At 56.7% G+C, this 19,185-nt stretch overlaps 2 protein-coding genes across 2 annotated transcripts; both read right to left on the reverse strand.

Annotated features, from left to right (window-relative positions):
- Window positions 1-781: 781 nt before the first annotated feature.
- CE3H7orf61 (chromosome E3 C7orf61 homolog) lies at window positions 782-5,570 on the reverse strand. Its single transcript, XM_007073933.2, has 3 exons — window positions 4,566-5,570; window positions 4,061-4,384; window positions 782-1,195 (listed from the first exon to the last, which is right to left on the reverse strand). The coding sequence occupies exons 1-3, from the start codon at window positions 4,617-4,619 to the stop codon at window positions 962-964; spliced, it is 612 nt and encodes a 203-aa protein (XP_007073995.2). The 5' UTR covers window positions 4,620-5,570; the 3' UTR covers window positions 782-961.
- A 302-nt stretch (window positions 5,571-5,872) lies between these two features.
- On the reverse strand, window positions 5,873-16,384 carry TSC22D4 (TSC22 domain family member 4). Its single transcript, XM_042971297.1, has 5 exons — window positions 15,884-16,384; window positions 14,425-15,458; window positions 12,161-12,327; window positions 6,950-6,998; window positions 5,873-6,555 (listed from the first exon to the last, which is right to left on the reverse strand). Exons 2-5 carry the CDS (start codon window positions 15,184-15,186, stop codon window positions 6,346-6,348), a joined length of 1,188 nt encoding a protein of 395 aa, XP_042827231.1. The 5' UTR covers window positions 15,187-15,458; window positions 15,884-16,384; the 3' UTR covers window positions 5,873-6,345.
- Window positions 16,385-19,185: the final 2,801 nt, after the last annotated feature.

Consider the following 19,185-nt stretch of genomic DNA (forward strand, 5'->3'; position numbering starts at 1 on the left):
CCTCTTGCCTCCCGCCACCCCCCCCCCCCCCAGCCTCCTCCAACCGCCTCGGCCTCCCGCCGGGCCGTTCGCCCCGGGGCGCCAGGCTGACACCCTACCAGTAAGCAGGACTCTCGGCCCTGGGGCGCCTTTGCCCAGCCGCCGCCCCCACCCCCCCCCCCCCGGTCTCCCCTGCGTCCCCGCGCTCCCGCCCCCGCCCTTGGCGCCGCTGGGAACCCTGGGAGGTGTAGTTTTGCGCCGCTCTCGGCCGGGGCGCGGCCAGCTGGGCCTGCGTGCCTTCCCCACCGTCGCTTGTCCGGCTCCCTCGCTGCGGCGGAGCCCTCGAGCGCCAGAGGGGCTCGTCAGTGCGCTGGCCGTTGGAGCCGGCAGTTTCCAGCAGATCTTTGCCCTCCGGCTTTACACAAGCCACTTAACCTCTGCAAAACACCCATCTTGTAAGATTGCCCGGGAGAGCATGGGCTCAGGACCTGATGCGAGGTGGCGTGTCTCTGTAAAGGGTGCTGCTGCACTCCGGGCCTGGCAGGGTTGCCAAAGGCAATTCAGCCCCTGGAGGTAGGTTTGGGCCTAGGGCCTGGATGTGTTGATCCCCCCCAAAGCCCCCTCCCCCAAGCCCACAAATTTCTCCCTGGCATATTTGGGGCAGGACCTGAGGTGCCCCCTCCGAGTTCCCCTCATTGCTTCTGGCTATCCACAAACACACTCTCCATTTACTCAGAAATATCTGATATTTATTTCCCAACTTTTGATAATTTTTTTTTTTTTTTTTTTTTTTTTTTTTTACAAATTGAATAAATGGAATGAAGGGGAATAAGTGGGACCCCACACCTGGGCTTAGGCTCCCGATGAGAGAGGTGACAGTATGAAAACTTCTCACACACAACTCCTGGCCTGCTGTCCTAACCTCTCCTATCAACCTTACCTAAGACTGAGGTGGGGCTTTTTGAGGATGTGGGGTTCCCCCCTAAAGGGGACTCCGGGCATCCTGTTTCAGGCCCTGAGCCGTGTCAGGCTGGGAGCCAGTGTGGGCCCGGATGTGGTGCCGCCTCCGCCTCTCCTGCCTGCGGGCCAGCTGTCGCAGTTGTCTCCGAATGACCCACAGTATCAGGTACACTTCCCGCAGCATCTCAGCTTCTGACGTATCCACTGGGGACCCAGACCTCATTTGGGAGGAAATGGAGGTAGAACTCACAGATGACTATGAAAGAGAGAGAAATGTGCATAAGTAGCTTGGTCTAGGGAGAAACCGCTGGTGGAAGCACTGCCAGATAAACAGCAACCGCCTGTCTAGTTCCACCTCCTCCATCGGACCTCGCTCAGGCACTGCCTCCTTCAGGAAGCCTTCCCAGACTGCATTGGATGGTCTTTGTCTCCACCCTTATGTTTGGCCCATCTTGTGGCATTTCGTACACTATTTGTTCTGTGCACCTGTCTGCCTTCTACACTACAATGTGAGCTCCTGAAAGACAGGGAACATGTCTGACTCACCTTGGAGTCCTCACTAGGGCTTCATGGGGATTGTGTTCAAATGAAGGTCAGAATGGCACCCGATCTCTGTCTCCAGTCCAGAGCTCCCTCCTCACCTCCAGGCCTGTATATCCCACTGCCTCCTAGATACCTCCGTGCAGATGTCCTATTGGCATCTCAACTCATCTTGTCCCAATGCCCTAAACTCCTTACTTGCTCCCCTGTGTGCTCTTGCTCCTTCATTCTCCATCCCAGGGAATGGCTCCAGCCTGCTCTGACTTCTGTCTCTCTTCCTTCACCATCATCCAGTCAACCAGCTGGTGCAACAATTCTACCTCTTAAAAAAATTGTTTTTTAATTTTTTTAATGTTTATTTATTTTTGAGAGACAGAGAGAGACAGAGCATGAGTGGGGGAGGGACAGAGCGGGGAGGGGGGGGGGTTAGACCCAGAATCTGAAGCAGGCTCCAGGCTCCGAGCTGTCAGCACAGAGCCCGATGCCCGGCTCGAACTCACAAGCCGTGAGATCATGACCTGAGTGGAAGGATCCACCCAACCGACTGAGCCACCCAGGTGCTCCCCCCAAAAAAAATCTTTAATGTTTATTTTTGAGAGAGAGAGGGAGAGAGAGAGAGAGAGAGCACGTACAAGGCAGAGGAGGGGCAGAGAGAGGGAGACAGAGGATCCGAAGCAGGCTCTGTGCTGACAGCAGACAGCCCAATGCAGGGCTTGAACTCAAGAACCACGAGATCATGACCTGAGCCAAAGTCAGACACTTAACTGACTGAGCCACCCAGGTACCCCAACAGTTCTACCTCTTAAATATCCTGCCTCTCCTCTAGTCCTTTTCTGACCTGCTCTCTCCACAGGGCAGCCAAGTGAACTTTATTATTATTATTATTATTATTATTATTATTATTATTATTATTAAATGCTGTAATACTTCATTCAAGGCCAAAATAAATTGGTTTGGTAGTGATCTAGACACTTCCCTTTCTATTATTTTTTATTTTTTAATATTTTATTTATTTATTGGGGGACGAGGGGCAGACAGAGAGAGGGAGAGAGAATCCCAAGCAGGCACCACACTATCAATTCAGACCCCAATGCAGGGCTCGATTTCACGAAACATGACATCGTGACATGAGCCAAAATCAAGAGTTGGATGCTTAACCAACTGCACCACCCAGGCGCCCACAGGCACTTCCCTCTTTAAAAATAAGTTTCTGACTTTGAGATAATTATAGTCACATGCAATTGCAAGAAATACCAGAGTCCTCATAATATTCTTTACCCAGTTTGCCCTAATATTAAAATCCTGCGAAACCACAGTATAGTATCATAGTCAGGATACTGACATCCATAGTCCACTGATCTTATTCACACACCTGCTCCCCCACCTGTTGCTTGTACTCATTTGTGTGTGTGTGTGTGTGTGTGTGTGTGTGTGTGTTGAATTCTACCTGATTTTATCTCACATACACAGGTTCACCTATCGAACTGCCACAGTCAACATACAGAACATTTCTATCATCACAAGAATTCCTCATGTTGCCATTTTATAAACAACCTACCTCCCCGCCACCGCCAAACCCTAATCTCTGGCAAGCACTAAACCAGGAATCGAGTCTTCATTTCTACAATTTGTTATTTCAAGAGTGACATATAATACAAATAGAATTATACAGTATAGCTATAACCTTTGGGGATTGGTTGTTTTCACTCAGACTAATTCCTGAGACTCATCTACTTCAATAATTTATTTCTTTTTATGGCTGAGAAGTAGTCCACAGTATGGATATATCACAGTTTAACCGTTCACCCAGTGAAGGACACTGGGGTTAGTTTGGGCTGTTATAAATAAAGCTGCTAGGAACCTTTCATGTAGAGATTTTTGTGTGCACATAGTTTCATTTATCTAGAATAAATGCCCAAGAGTACAATTGCTTGGCATAAGATAATTACATTTTCAGTTTCATAAGAAACTATCCAACCGTTTCCAGAATAGCTACCACATATGACAGCAGGCAAGCTTTCTAAATTAAAATCTGATCGTACAAGGGCTCCCATTGCTCTTAGGGTCAAAGCCAAACTCCACAGATGGCCACTCACTCTGCCTTGCACAAGTTGGCCCTTGGCCCTAGGATTGCCCATACCCATCACCTTGGGCCAGCACCTCCCTACCCCAGCCCACTTGCTATTCTGTCTTCATGGAATGCTCCCCCCACTCCCTCCTCAACCCACCTGAGGCAGGCCCAATCCTTCAGGCCTCAGTTTCACCCTCTCTTCTTCTAGGAAGGCCTTCCTTGACTTCCCAGGTCTGGATGAGATGTCCCTTCCCTGGGCTCCCGCAGACCACTGACCTCCCATGTCACACCCTTAAGACACTGAACCCCCAATGCCTATGACCTTGTCTGTAGCTCCCTTGGCTCCCTTAGTCCTGTTCACCCTGTATCCTCGGTTGCCTGCCTCAGTGCCTGGCACTTAGGAAAGGCACACAAAATAAATGCTGAACAAGTGATGGGAGGGAGGAATGAATCATAGGGGCTCTGGGAGGGTGGGAGGACCACTGGGAACTAGGGAAATATGGTGCTAACCTTCCAGCTGCACATTTGCCAGCCGCTCTGCAGGGCCGAGACCATGAGCATGGAGACAGACTTGACAGCTGTCCGGGGCAGCTGCAGCAGGGATCGGGCCCTATGACCCGGCTCCACCTTAGCCCTATCTGTTGCTTTGGTCAACTTGCAGGCATCAGCCACCTCGGGGGACTCCTCCATCTTGGAAATCTTAGCCTCTTTGCAGGGCTCAACCAACTTGAAAGTCTCAACCACCTTGGGAGTCTTCTCCACCTTCAATACACTTTTCTGGGAATCATGGTGTTCCAAGAAGGTTGACTTAGCTTTTTGTTTCCAGAAGAAAACCTAAGAACCAAGACAGGGAGAGGAAAGACAAGAGGGGCACAGTGGTCGGCAGAAAGGCAAGCACAGAAGGAAAGGGGCAGTAGGTGTCCCGGCCTCCTCCCCAGATGGGTTCCCGTGACCTCCAGGAGCAGCACCTCCAACCCCAGCATGTCATGAGGATGGAGCATTCTCTGAAACTCACCCAGCAAGTAATCTTTCGCCAAATCCATCGGAAGAACCTCATAACCACCGTCATTTCTCCCAATACACAAGCACCAAGTAGGGGGCAGGACAAGCATTTGGTACAAAGGGTGGAGGGGACCAGGCTGCAGGCCAGTGGCCACCACCTAAGGGGTCTCTTGGAAGCTTCAAGTGCAGCCAAGAAGAAAGAAATGGAGAATCTAGGGGGAAAACTTTCACCAACAACTCATCCTAAGCCTTTCCTCCCCTCCCTGAGACAGGGAGAGGAGTCAAAGTGGATGAGAACTCAGAGGAAGGCAGAGTTCTAGCCCATTGTGAGAGCCTACCTACCCCTGACCCCACCCCCCGAGGCCCTTCCAGGATCCCCGGAACCAATCCCGGAGCCCTCAGTTCTCCTTCCCCCAGGTCCAGGGAAGGGAAGCTAACATTTATTGAGCACCTGATACTCACTGGGCATTTCCCAGGTATGATGTCATGCAATCATCACAGCAACCCTCCAGTAGGTATTACTGTCAGAGCCATTTTACCCGTAGGGAGGCTGAGATTCAGAAAAAAACAAAGAACCTGCCCAAGGTCATAAATGCAGGGAGCCAAAGGGTGGAAAGTCCAACCTGGGTCGGCCTCCAGTGTCCCACTCTCCTTCCACAGGTCCCCTTTAGTCTGGGGTCAGGGTGCTCTGAGACAGTTGGCTGCTGCTTCTCCCCCTTCCCCACTAGATGGGGTCCTTCTCTCTACCTGTCTCTGCAGCCTGGGATGGGAGCCCAGCCCAGGCTCTCAGGGAGGGGCCTGCTCACCCACAGGGCCCGTCCTCAGCCAGCTGGGGGTGGAAGCCACAGAGGGCCAGCCAGGCCTGGCGAGGGCACCGTGTGCCCGGGGAGCCTGGCCCACACCCAGCGCTGAGACAAGGGGCCCATTCAGGGCCCCCGGCCCCGCCCCCAAGCCACCACCGGGATCCAGCCCGCAGAGGGGACACGCTGGGAAGCTGGGGGTGGATCCTGCACAATTACCAAAGGCCTCATTGTTTCCCTGCCCCCCCCCCAGCACGTGGGCTGACGCCCCCCTCCTCCCCCCTCCACTCCCTGTCTTGCCTGCCTGCCCCTTCCCAGGACCCAGGCCACTGGCTTCCCCACCCTCCCCTCACCCCCTTCCACAACTCTTTTTCCGGACCACTCTGTCTGAGCCACATTCAAACCTTCCCAGTCTGCACAAGATCTCTAAGGGAGCCCACGGCCTCAGTCTTTCCCCCACGAGTGGAAATGCCACTGCAGGCCCCATCTGGACACAAGCAACGAGATGCCAACCTCCAGATTCAAGTTTCTTCGGATTTTTTTTTAATTATAATTATTATTTTAATAACAACCTGAATCCCAGAACTCGCAGACTGTCCATATGCCCTCCCCTGGGCAGAGGAGAGGGGGTACTTTGAGGGAATGAGGTGGGGATGGGGTGTCTGCCAGGGAGACTCCAACGCCCCCAGCCATCTACTGCCAGGGGTCCCAGAACACTGACACCTCGGGAGGGAGGAGGGCTCCATCTAACACCCCATCCTGAAGCCCTCCCTCCTCCTTCAAGGCCTGGAGATGCCGCAGCTCAGTCCCTGGGCACTAGGGGGAGATTGAGGAAGAGTTGTGGGGGGCGGGGACAGGCCAATTCTGAGCCTTCAACTCCCATCCCCAGGGATCAGGAGGCATTAAAGCTGCATAGGAAGAGGGGGCAGGCAGCTGGCACAAGGCCTGGCAGCTGTGGGAGCCCCCAAAGGCACATTGTGAGGGAAGGGAGGCTCAGACGGAGGGCCCATTGGGCGCAGGGGGCCCAAGCCGTGGGACCCCCGAGGAAGGCAGCTGGGCCAGCTGCTCGGGGCTGGCCAGGGCACGCAGCAGTCCATTCTCCTGCTCCAGCGCGGCATTCCGCTCGGCCAGGTCTCGGATCTGCTCCTTCAGCACCTCCACCTCCTCCCGGACCGCAAACATGAGGTGGGACTTCACCAAGTCCTGGGGGCCCGGGACAGGCAAAAGGTCAGGGGTCCCAGGCCACCCCAATTGCCCAGTGCCTCCAGGGTCTGGGTGTGAGAGATGCCCCTGCTCCCAAATGATGAAGGACCACAGGAGAAGCAGCAAAGCAGGGAAGCGGTGGGGAAGGCGGGGGGCACTGAGCGGAAAGAGGGGACAGAGACAAAGTTAGGGCTTAAAGACAGAGATGGGGGCTGGGTCAGAGACCAAGGGAAATCAGGAGTTCAGGTGGAGATAGGAGGGGGTGAAGAACCCAAGGGAACCCAGCTGGGAGTCAGATGAGGAGCTGGGAGTTAGTATTCCCTAATGAGGACAGCAGAGGACGGGCAGCAGGACATGAGCTGGGACCACCTGGGACCAAGATGGCTTCTCTTACCATGGCTTGTTCGATCTTGTTGTCAATGCCAACCAGGCTTCCGGAGCCGCTGGGGAGACACAGGGAGATGAGAGGTGAGGGGGAGGAGCAGGTGCCAAACCAGGTGCCTGGACACCGCAGCCAGCTGCCCTCCGGGTCCTTCTCAGAGCAGGCTCTGGCCTCCTCCACAAGCCCCATTCACTGCAGCCTCCCACCCACACCCCTGTCTGTACCTGTGACAGTAGAGAATCAGGGAGAGGAGGGTTTTGTCCATCCCCCGGCGGGGTGAGGGCCGCTGTCCAGGCCCCCCCAGGCCCCGGTGAGGTGGGGGTGCAGATGCCCCTCGGATGGGGGATGCTCCCCGAGGAGAGCAAGGAGAGGAGACACAGCCCCTTTTCCGGGGAGGCCCTGGAGCCATCCCTACCACTCGGGTCTCATACGATGACACCAGGGACTTGACAGAGATGCCTGGCTGGGCCATTCCCAAGGGAAAGGGCTTTAGGCAACCCCCAGAGGGAGAGGGCTGTATCAGATGGACTGCCTGGGGGGCTCAGAGCCCCCCGGGGCAGAGCGGGGTCTGGCTGGTGCCAGGCAGGCGGAAAGGAGACAGTGCCTAGGGGGTGCTGGTCTGAAAGATATACACCGCCCCCCAGGGCAAAGCCTGGCTGCTATTGGCTCCTCAGGGACACGGGGACCCCCTCCCACCAACCTCCATGGTGGGCGGGAATTCCCAGACACGGTCAGTGCCAATGTCCCCTTCTCACCCTGGCACCAATCCCAGAGCAGAGGGAAGGGGGCAGGCTGAGGGAAGTCAGCTGGTGGGCTGGGTCGGGGGAGGGACTCTGGGGCCCGAGGCTTGGGTCAGAGAGGGGTGTGAAGGGTGAGGGACAGCCTGGCCTAGGGAGACGTCCCCACTTCTCCACCCATCCCATCCCCTCTGAACTAACATTGGTCTCCCTCAAGCCCTCAGCTCCACTCTGCTGGGATGGGGGTGGGTGGTGTGGTGTTTCGGATTAACTTGTCATCTTCCTTGGACTTGTAAGCACCCCCTGCCCCAGACACAAAGCCCACATCATGGGTGACCCTGGGGCCTGGCCAGAAGGTCTCTGAGGGAGAAGAATGGAAAGGTTACCAAAGCAATGAAAACAGAGCCCTGATAAACAAGCACAGCCTATGGATCTGGAACCGGGGTCTCGGGTCTGGGGTCTTGGAGGGAACAAAGACTTGAGGGGAGGTGGGAAAGTGAGGCTGGAGATGGGACATGGAGAACTGGAGCAAGCGTTTTGAAGGCCCTTGGGAGCCAATGATAGGGGAGAGCAGGCCTGGCTGCAGTTTGTTAAGCGGCCACCAGAGGTCGACTCAGGCCCGGCCGAACGGTTCCAGGGCCAGCCTCAGGATCCCTCAAGCAAGTCTTGCCCCTCTGAGGCCAAGGGAGGCCAAGAGTCTGCACAAGCCTTTCGGCCTCGCCCTATCCCCCAAGTCTCCCTCTTGTCACCACTTGGGTCTCAGCCTCCTGCTTCATGCCCTAGCTCATGACCTGCACCTGACCAACCTCTCCCTCAGCCACCTCAGCCCTGGGGCCACCTCTACACCCAGGCCCGCCCCCCCTCGTGCTGCAGGATCACCCATGGTCCTGTCCTCCAGCCCTCAGCTTTGCCCCCCTCAGAGTGGGTGATCTCAACATGCGGCATCCTGCACTCCTGTGCTCCGGTTGCAAGCCCTTTCCCCTTTCTCCTGATGGTCGGTTCCAACTCACTTCCCTGTGGGGGGAGTTAGCACTCAATTCAAGGTGACCCTTGGATGAGGCCCTGCAGCCAGGAAGGGAGCACAAGGGAGCTGGGAACTTTCCATTTCCTGTCCAAGCTCTGGGTGCAGAAGGCGCTGACAGGTGGAGTAACCAAGGGGGTGACAGGGCCTGAGAGAGCAGGACAGGGTGGGATGGGCGAAGGACACCAGGGACTCCTGGGGTTGGGGGGACAGGACAAGTTTAAGAGTGGAGGGTGAGCCAGCCAGCTGGAGAGCCGTGGCAATTTTCAAGCTATTTCAATCTGAGACACCTGGGTGGAGCCTGGGCCACCACAGGTCACCGCCCCCTGCCCCCCTCCCCAGTACACACAAGACACACAGAGACCAAAGAGGGGAAGATTCACAGGAATAGGAACCCTGGCCTTGCTTGGCGGACACTCAGGTAAAGATGCCAAGTAAGTTGTTTGTTCTTGCCAGAAATAAAGGAATAATACAACAATAAACATTTGTTGGCTGATAGATGACTATCTCCTGTTTGTCTAGTGCCGGAGAATTTTTGACAGCACTTTCCACTGTCACATTCTAACGTTAATACTTCAAGGGACCAGGACTCTGGCCGGCAACCCAAACGCTCCCCTTGAGAGCGCCCAGAGCAAGCAAGCTGCAGGCACTGTGCCGGAATCCCTGGGCAGGGCCAGGACCAGGAAGCTTGAAGTTAGCTGGGTGGGATCAGCCCCCACCGCAAACCCAAAAGGCGACCGTGTGAATTAGAACAAAATGCCCCCCTTTTCAAGACACTTAGTGCCATCTTTCAGAAAACTCACATGATTTCCAAGTTTTGACAGTGATTTCAAATGTGAGTGGCGCCCCCTGGGGTTGTGCATGCATGGTATGCACAACTGGGGACTCTGGCTCTGTGGGACCCTTGGGTCTTGGGGCAAGGACAGCCCTAGAGGCTGGTCTTCCTTTTTGAAGGTCAAATGAAACATCCTCAAAATGAGAACCAGATGAAGAAGCGGGACACCTGGAAGAGGTGGAAAGGTTCTGATTCTGGGGACAAGGGCCAGCTCTACTCCCTAGCTATGTTCGGAGGAGCCCGCAGGGGATGGGCCTGAGGCCAACAAAGTGGCATCCGGCTGCCCTCTGTATACTCCCTCCCGGATCTGTGGTGCCTTTGGGGTGGGGCCAGGCCAGAGTGTGTGTGTGTGTGTGGGGGGGGGGTAGGGGGGTTGGCTCCTTGCCCAGCTTGGGAGAGCTGTCCCTGCCTCTGTCCTGGAGAGAAAGGGCATCCTAGAGAGGGCTGCCTCCTCCTCTTCTCTTGGGACATAGGCATCCCAGTAGGAGAGTGGAGAATGTGGCTTTGGGGTCAGACCCAGGCTCCGAATGCAGTCCTGTCACTTACTAGCTCGGTGACCTTGAGCAGGTTTCTAAAACCTTTCTTCTCTGAGTCTCAGTTTCTTCATCTGGAAAGTGGGGATCATGGGGTTGCTTTAGTGAGGTGAGAGGTAGCACCTGACCCAACGGAGGCACTAGATAAATAAACGTACTTTTTCTTTCCCAAGTCCCTGGGATTCATTCCCTATAATGCCTGGAATCCCCATGCTGGCCATCTACCCACACATTCCCTCATCCACCCAACTATTTATCCATCTATCCACTTATTCAAGTACCTTCCAACTGCCAGGCCCTGTTGTGGACACGATGGTTCTTGCCACCCAGCAGTACATGAGCAGTCTGAATTCACCAAGGACCCTCTGTTCTCCCATCCCCAGATTCTGAGATTGGCAGGCATCCCCCATTCCCCATCTGAGATCCAGGCACTCAACTCCCCAGCCCACTTTCTCTTTGAAAGGGAGATTCCATGCCACTCAGACCCTGTTCTCCTGCCAGCTCTGGGCACACCAGAGAGGTGAGGTGGGGGCCACATGGCTCATCCCAGGGGACCAAGGGGAATGGCCCAACCCAATCCTACTGGCCCAGCAGGGTGGGGCAGGAGAGGGGCTGGGCTGGGCCAGAGCCCCAGAGGCTTGGAGTGGAGCAGGATAAAGTGAAGCCTGGGTGCCTGACCGGTCAGACTGGGGTGTGGGGAGGGAGTGGGACAGAGGGAGGGAGGGACAAGCCAAAAGAATAGAGCTGAGGACGCTCCTGGAGGCAGAGCCCTCTAAGAAGGAGAAGTAGGAGGTTGGCTCTGAAATCAACATGGGTGGGGAGGGACAGGGAGCCCTCATGCCAGGGAACCTCCCAGTGGGAGGGAATAAGGGTGGGAAGCTCTGAGAATAGCAGCCATGGGGGCAGGTGACTCCCCGGCCCTGGCCAACCTCACACCTCACCTCACACATTCCTGAGAGCGGGGGAGCCCAGAAGCAGCAGTGCCCTGCCCCACTGTGTCCCTCACTCTGGAGGAGCCACCACCAGGCCCCTCGCCCTCCATCCCACTGGCTCCTGGCCACCCCTTCTCTTTCCTCTCTGCCTCCCGCCTCTCCCCAAGGCTACAAGCCCTTTTCTTTGGTGAGACTTAGTCCCTGATTCGGGGTGGGATGGCGCCATGAAAGACGCAAGCAGGCAGGAGAGACTCCCTTCTAGAATAGGTCTCCCCATCACCCATAAAACTCAAGGCTAAGCCCCACCCCTTATTTCCTTCCAAACAGGAAGTCCCTCCCCCCAGAGCCTCAAACAGGAAGTCCCACTCCTCCCTCCAAAATAAAAGTGGTGACTCCCAAGCCTTTCTATCAGTCCCCAGCCAGAAGGGAGCTGCGTGCCTATCTGACTCGCAATTTCGTTCCTCCCTTTTCAGCTTGCTGACATTCCTATGTTGAAACCTGGCCCTCGAAACAGGAAGTTCTGCCCACCGTGCCGCCAAACTGAACGCACATTCTCCCCTGAAGGGCAAACTCCTGCAGATCCCGCTCTCCTGTGCCTCCCCTGTGCCCCACAGCCATCCTCTCCAGGCTCTGGCTTGGTGGCTGCAGGGAGGACTCAGCCCTCCTGGTGTTCCGAGTGCAGAGAGCAGAACCTCAGGGACGTGCTTTCTTGGCACTAGAAGTCCTAGGATCCTAAAGTAGTGTACACAGTGTCTAAGGATGTTACCTCCAAAGGCTGGCGTTCCATTCTCCTCAGTAGGGAGAAGGAGGTGGGAACCCGGAGGAGACCCACTCCCTATTTGCCTCTCCAGCGCACTTGCCAGTAAATTCTTAGGGTTGGCCAAATGATCGCTAAATCTGCAAGAGCTCTGGAATTTGACAACAATGACTCCCTTCAAACTCTAAAAAAAAGTCTATGATTTGACAATCCTAAGCCAGGGAGTCCCACCCAGCTCTCTCCACAGAGAGGGAGTGGGTCCCAAATCAACTTTGCCCAGTGGTTGTGCCCAGGCCAGGTTTCACTGTTGAAGAGGTCCTCTCCAAGTTCAACTTGGGGGAAGGACACCTACCAGGCAGTTTCATGCAGTTGGCCCAGGTGCTGGGTGGAGATCCAGAGCCCACCTACCTATCATCATCGCTGTCCAGGTGGCCACTGATGGCCAGCATGGAGCGGGCCAGGCTGAGGCTCTGGGCTGCTGCTGCTCCAAAGGGGTCTGGAGACTTGTGAACCAGACTGGCATCGGGGAACAAGTAAAGGGCTGGGGAGCCGGGGCGAGAGTCGAGTGGGGGCACCTGGAGGCAGAGAGGTAGGAATCATCACATCAAGCGCAAGAAAAGAACCGGCCACCTTACAGCTTGCCTAGTAGTCTTCCTCATCTCTCCCCACATACATCCGTTCTCTTCCGAGGACCCAGGAGACCTGACCCAAAGCCCTTCTCTCGCGCCCAGGTCTGGTGGAGGCATTAGGCAGGTATCAGAGGCAAGGGAAACAGTGTGCATCCCTAAGACTGGGTGTGAGCAGCTTCCAAAAAGTGGCTCACGGGGTACTAGAGTACTAGAGAGGGGGTCTGACAGGCACTCCAGTACCCTTCCACCAGCTGAACCAGGACCCCCCAATCAGAGGCTAGTCAGAGAGTGTCTGGGCCTTCTGTCATCTGACTTACTAAAGCAACTCAAATGTCACTTCCTCAGAGAGGCAGTTCCCCATCACTGGACTAGTGAATTCCACTGAACTGTTCTATGTGTGTTTTTTTGTTTGTTTGTTTTTTTATAGCACCTAATAGTATCTGAAGTTAAAGTATTTTTGCCTCCCTGCTACTAAAAGGTAAGCTCTAGAGGGTAGAGCTTATAGTTTGTTCAATAACTATTTGTAGAATGAATGAATCCTCAGAAACTGGTCCTCCCCCCGCCCCCCCCCCCCAATCTTTTCTAGTCTCTACTCTCAAACTTCTCAGATTCAGGTGAGGTTCTGCTCCTGCACTGGGCCCTGGGGGTGGGGGGAGCGGTTAGGTTGTGGAGATGGGGGGGGGAGGTGGAGCCTGGGCATGGACCCACACAGCCCAACAGGCGCTGGGGGTGGCTGCAAAAGGGCGGGGGCCACAGGAACAAGACGCCTCTGTGAGGCCCCAGGAGGCCCCTGCTTCTCGGAAAAGCCAAGAACAGAGAGTCCAGAGTGGTTAGAAGGACAGAGCAGAGGAAGGGGGCCCAGGTGGTGTCCCCCCGCCCTCTCCCAGCCTCCCTCCTGAGAGAGAGGAGCCAGACTTCGGGGCACGTGCACACAGGATGTGGGTTGAGGAGAGGGGTCTGGGGGGGCACTAAGGACAGATGGGCAGGGTCTGCAGGTCCAAGGGAAGCTTGGCCAGGGCTTAATGACAGAGGGACTGGGGCAAAGGGGACTTGCTTTGTAACAGCATGGGGACAGGGACCAGTAAAGGAAACAGCATCTTCTCCCCTGGAGTAAGAACTGACTCAAGAAAAGTAGGGGGTGCAGCATGAGAGATGTGAGCTTGAGGCCAGGAGGGGGTGGGGGAGCCGGTCCTGACCGGTCCTGACAGGGCCCAGACATCCAGTCCCAGGTTATTTTTATACTGTGGTTTGTGCCCAAGGCCAGGAAGGGGGAAAAGTTCTCATTCTCACACTCCCTGCCTTTTCTTCTGCAGTCCAAGGTGTTATTTTCTCCTTCAGGACAGACACATCCATCCCCCACACCCCTGGCTGCCCACCCCCACCCCAGAGACCCAAGCATCCTGCCCCCCAGCCCAGACTTGTTCCTCTTTTGGAGACAGGAAGCAGAAAGAGCAAAGGATTTAACTCTCTCTGGGCTGCTTCCTGCTTTTCTCCCATTCCCCAGTGGCCACCCCCAGTTATCAGTCATGGAGAGGCCTAGATGCAGGGTCCCAAGACACACAAGTCAGCCAGGGAGACTGTGGGATGACCACTTTCTACCCCTCCCTGCCAACCTCGGCAGCTCCCAGAGGCCCAAGCACCCAGCCCCACCTAGGACCTCCACCCTCAATGCCTGAAGCCAGAAGGGGTGAAACTAAGACAGAAGGTAAGGGCCAAAGTGAGAAGGCCACATCTCTGTGATGGAGAGACAGGACTGGGCTATTAGGAAACGGAGACCTGGGCCAAAGGTAACGAATTAAAGGCTAAAGAGAAAGAAAGAAGGTGCAGAATGTAGGGGAAGAAGAAGCCTGAGAAAGAAAAGAAAGTCTGTGCGGGGAGAAGGATGGGCTTCCCAGGGAAAGGGCAGGAAGAGAAAAGAGAGGCTATCTGATGGGACAGACAGGTGGGGAGAGGGTGGCATGGAGGTGGAGGCAGGAAGGCCCAGGCTGAGATGGGCAAGCACCACCCCTCAGGTGTCTCCCCACCCCAGAACCCAGCTCTTACCTGCCCCATCTCCTCTGGAGTGACCAACTCCATCCTCAGCCGCAGGGCTCCATCCTTTGACCGGGACAGGGGAGGGGTCCCTGTTGCTGAGCCCCCGGCCTCCGCTTCCACCCTCAGGGATGGCAGGGGCGTGGCAGCCCGGGATGGGCCCGCGCTATCCCCAGTCCGGGGCTCTGGGGGGCGCTGCTGGGGTGGGGAGGCTGACAGTGGGGGTGTCTCCACCTTGGCCTTGCCAGGCATTGCCAGCTGGCCCAGCCCCCCGGTTAAGGAGCGGGCCTGAGGTCCAGGGGAGGTGGGGGGCGGACGGAGCCAGGAGGTGGGGCCCTGAGACAGGCCTGGCTGTGGAGTTGGGGCACCCAGGCCCAAGCTGGCCAGCTCCAACCTGGAATCCAGAGATCTGCCCCCAGTGCCTCCTGAGGCCCCTCGAATTCCCTCCAGGAGCCGGCCAAAGCCTGGGGGCTCCAGGTCTCTCTCGTAAACATCCACACACGTCCAACGGCCTCGGCGGTAAGGCTCTCCCAGGCCGTGGGGCAGCTTTACCACCCGGAAACGGGAGGCAGGGGCCCCAGGCGGTGGGGAGCCATTCCGGGGGGTGCTCTTGCCCCCCTGCTCAGGGTTGGGCTCCCCATTAGGCAGGCGGGGTGGGGGCCCAGTGGGGGTGGGCAAGGCAGGGGGCTCAGAACCCCCTGGGCTCCCTGGGCCCTCATAGTCCGTGGTGACGCTGGTGATTTGGAAACTACTCTTCTTCTTGCCCCCACTCATGGTCCCTGGGGCTAGGACTCGGCCAAGGTGGGCGGGGGTGCAGCTGGGGCTCCTCGAAGGGGCTCAGGCACCCCTGGAACAGGGGGGCCACATGGCGGGGGCATCAGGGCCCCTGGGGACATCTGGGTCCGACATGGCCGGAGGGCCCTGCAGGAACTGGGGGTGCTGGGTTGGTGAAGGGAGCACAGGGCAGGGGAGGCGGCAGGAGGTGGGGGCAGGGGCAGGTTTTTCCTGCCACTGGCGCTGCCCAACTCCAGAGCTGAGTTTGCAAACTGGAAAAAGAGAGAGAGAGAGAGAGAGAGAGAGAGGGACTGTGAGAAAGCTGTGGGCAGGCCACCTCTGGGGCTTCCTCTCTGGGGAGCAGAATGGGGGAGGAAGGGGAAACCGCCAGAGACCCAGAGACAAAGAGACAGAGACGAAAGAGACCAGGAGATCCCAGCCGTTCCACAGAGTAGGAAGAGGCAGCCCAGACCCAAAGTTGGGCATTTCTTCCCTGGGATTCAAACTCGCAAGACCCAGTTACCCGAGGGCGGGGGGCTCCAGGGCCTTGGTTGAGCAGGGGTGAAGCAGTTTTTCAGCCTGGCCCCGCCGCTGAGAGGCCTCTGCCGGGTGTCCGGGCCCCCGCACCCCAGCTCCCCCATCCCTGGGGCAGGCCCTGCCCCGCTGCCCCAGCGCCCCGCCCAGCCCAGAGCCATACCTCTCGGCCTCGGCCACCGAGCTGGGCCGGGGGTCCCGGCCGCCTAAGATGTCGGGTTGTCCTTCCCCTGGGGCCTCTTGGCCCCAGCAGCGCGGGGGGCGCAGGCGGGAATCAGAGGCTGTCCAGTTCTCTTCGGGGACCGCACTTTGCCCCACAAGGCATCTCAGTAAAAAGTTTGCTCTCCGGAAAAGAAGGATCCCCCGCCTCCTTGGTGGAACCCAGGCGCGGCCTCCGAAGCCCCAAGGGTCTCCAGACCGGTGCGGGAAGAGGCGGCTCTGCCCCCCCCGCCCCCCGCCCCCGATCCTCCAGGTGGAGCAGCCTGGGTGGTTGGGGCGAGTGGGTCTCCCAAAACTCCTCCGCGTGGCACGGCTGGGTCTCTCTTCGCTTCTCGGCTCCGGTCGGTTCTGTCTCTCTGCCTTTCTCTTTCTGGGCTGTTGACAACCCCCACACCAGGAAGTCCTGCCTCCTCGGGCCTGCTGACTGCTCCTCTCCTCCTCCTCCTCCTCCTCCTCCTCCTCCTCCTCCTCCTCCTCCTCCTCCTCCTCCTCCTCCTCCTCCTCCTCCTTCCCCTCTTCCTCCCCTTCCTCCGCCCTCACTGCCTCCTGGGGCTCCTGGCCAGCTGGCCCGGGGCCAGGCCTGCCAGCACCGCTGCTGGTGGAGTTGCTGCTGCTGCGGCGGCGGCGGCGGCTGCTGCTCCCGGGGCCCCCAGAACCGGCTTAACCCCACACCTGCTGGGCCGTAGCCCAGCGCTTCCTCGGAGGGAGGGGCTGTGGAGGGCGGAGAGAAAGGGGAGGAGCTTGCGGGTAGGCCAGGGATTCCCTTACTTGTAGGCACTTGCTGCCATTGGCCTACCGATCCACAGAAGAGTGGGAAGGAATTTACCCGGGACTCTACTGGGTGCCACCCATGAGCACCCAGTCAGTGTTTGGGTGCTGCTGCAGCTGTTAATGTATCTTTACTGGTTTCTACAGTAACGGTATGAGGAAGGTCCCAGTACCCTTCTCTGTCCTTATTTTAAAAAGGGGATTATTATGACAATCTGCAAACATGCCCCCAAGTAGAGAGAATGTGATAAAGTCCCAGGTACCCATCATGCAATTTCCACAATGATCAACTCACAACCAACCTTTGCTCATCTATACTCCCAATATCTTTTGTTGCATTGTGCTGGAGTATTTGAACCAAACCCCAAGCAGCGTAGTATTCCTCTTTTTGGATGTGGATATTGAGACCCTGGAGGTTCAGAAAGGCTGTCGGTGGTGCAGCTGGGACATTCTGCACACTCAGGTGTGCCCTTGTCTGGCCCTCACGTGGAGAAACAAAGATGTGCTCAGAAAGGTGCCCACTTGGACTTGCACTTTCTCTCCAACCGTGGTCACATATACATGTGTGCGTATGCACACACAGCCACCCACACAGATGCACCTGAAGACAAACCCAGGGGACCTAAAGCACCCCACCTCTCCCACCCCCTCCCTCCTTTGCCATGGAGAATCCTCACACAGGCTTGAAGGGTTTACTGAGTGCTCGGTGTGAAAAAATACCCCCCCCCAACCGCCATTTTCTCTTTTTTGGCACCCTAAATCAACCATCTGAGCAAAAGCAGTGTCTAAAGGCCACAACTGCCTTCACTCTTGGGCTCATTAGGAAATGGATTCTGATTCATTTTGGTCAAATAGAACTATTCTTGAGCACATTAAAAATTCCTCATATTGGTCGGCTTTACATAGTTATCTCATGGATTTTCAAAACAGCCCTGGGCTGAGCTGCAGGGTTTAGCTCCAGTGTTTCTGCGGAGGTAACTGGGGCTCCTAGGCATTCGGTTATCTGCCCTAGGCCTGGGAGCTAGCATTTGATGGCATGGAGACTAGGACTGGCTGACACATCCCCTTCTTCTTCAGCTTTAGCTCATGGAAATTTTTAACCACTCTTCAGGGTTAGGGAAAAAAAATAATGCCTCCTGCCTCCACGTTTATATATTTATTCTGTATTTCTTTATTAAAATGCATCTGCACTCTGCCTCTATCCCTCCATGGTAACAATAGCTACCACAGCCAGGTCCCAGGTCCTCCCAAGTCCTGAGGTCCAGGAAGCAGCCGCCCACACAAACCCCCCACTCCTCAACTCTCTCCCCTTTGGCAATATTCAGAACACCGCCCTGCTGCTCCGCCCCCAGATCCTCCTTCCTTCAGCGCTGACTCGCTACAAACTATTCAAAATTTATCTTTGGACGCTCCCCGTCCTACCAACTCAGACACTCAGCCTCAACTTGGACTCCTCCGCGTCTACAGGCCCTGGGACATTGCTGGTCCCGGCGCCAAGTGTTTATTGCATGAATACATAAAAATTCATTCACACGAAGGTGTAAATGTGAAAGGGCTGTTATGTATTTTAATGGGTTACCTTTTGGGGGGGGGGGCAATAATAGCCCTTTAATGTATTTTACGACTTACAAAGCTCCTTGTATTAATTCTTTTGCTGCCCCAACAACTTTATGGAGGTAAATATGAGATGAGGCATCTTTCAGAGAGGTTGTGTGATTTGCCCAAAGCCACACAGCACATCTGCAAAGATCTGCCATATAAGGTAACGTGCACACGTTCCGGAAATTAGGGGTGGATATCTTTCGGGGGTCCCTTTTTCAGCCACTTAGGGGTAGAACCCAGGTCTTCTTGCAGCTAATGTGTTGGCAAAGGGATTTCCGAGGGAGCATTCCTCCGAGCTGAAGAGAAATATGATGGGGGACTGAGGAAGTGGGCGCGAGCTCGCTACCCTGAACGGCCGCCTCGTCCGCACCCGGACCGTTGTTATGGTGGTCCCAGTCAAAGGTCGACCCCTGGGGCACCCAGGACCTGGCGGGAGCCGCTGCCGAGTCAAAAGTTACTGGGGAAGGATGATTTGGGCTCCGGGGGCGGACTGGAGTAAGCCTTTGAGCTCAGGCGGTGAAATGAGGTCCGGGCGCCCGGGAGTCTTCAGGGATAGGCGAGTCAGCTCCGGTGCCCTCCCCGCACCTGGGGTGGGGGGGGGGGGACGGCAGGAAGATGGGGTGCAGCCAAGGGAGCCCGCCCCCTGCTGGGCAGAGACTCGGAGGGTCGGGCTCGCTACTCTCCGAGCCCCTCGGCCTGGAAAGCGGCACCCCCTGCCGGCCTCGTCACCCCACTGCACTCAGGGCCCCGCAGCCGCAGCCTCGCCCCGGCCCGACGCGGGGTGCGCACCCGGGAAGCGCCGAGCGCGCACGGGGTACGCGCGGGGGTGCAGGACCCGGGCTGCCACCGGGGGGCGCCGCTACGCGCTGCGCCCCA

The sequence above is a fragment of the Panthera tigris genome, chromosome E3 (assembly GCF_018350195.1).
Source record: "Panthera tigris isolate Pti1 chromosome E3, P.tigris_Pti1_mat1.1, whole genome shotgun sequence".
NCBI lineage: Eukaryota > Metazoa > Chordata > Mammalia > Carnivora > Felidae > Panthera > Panthera tigris.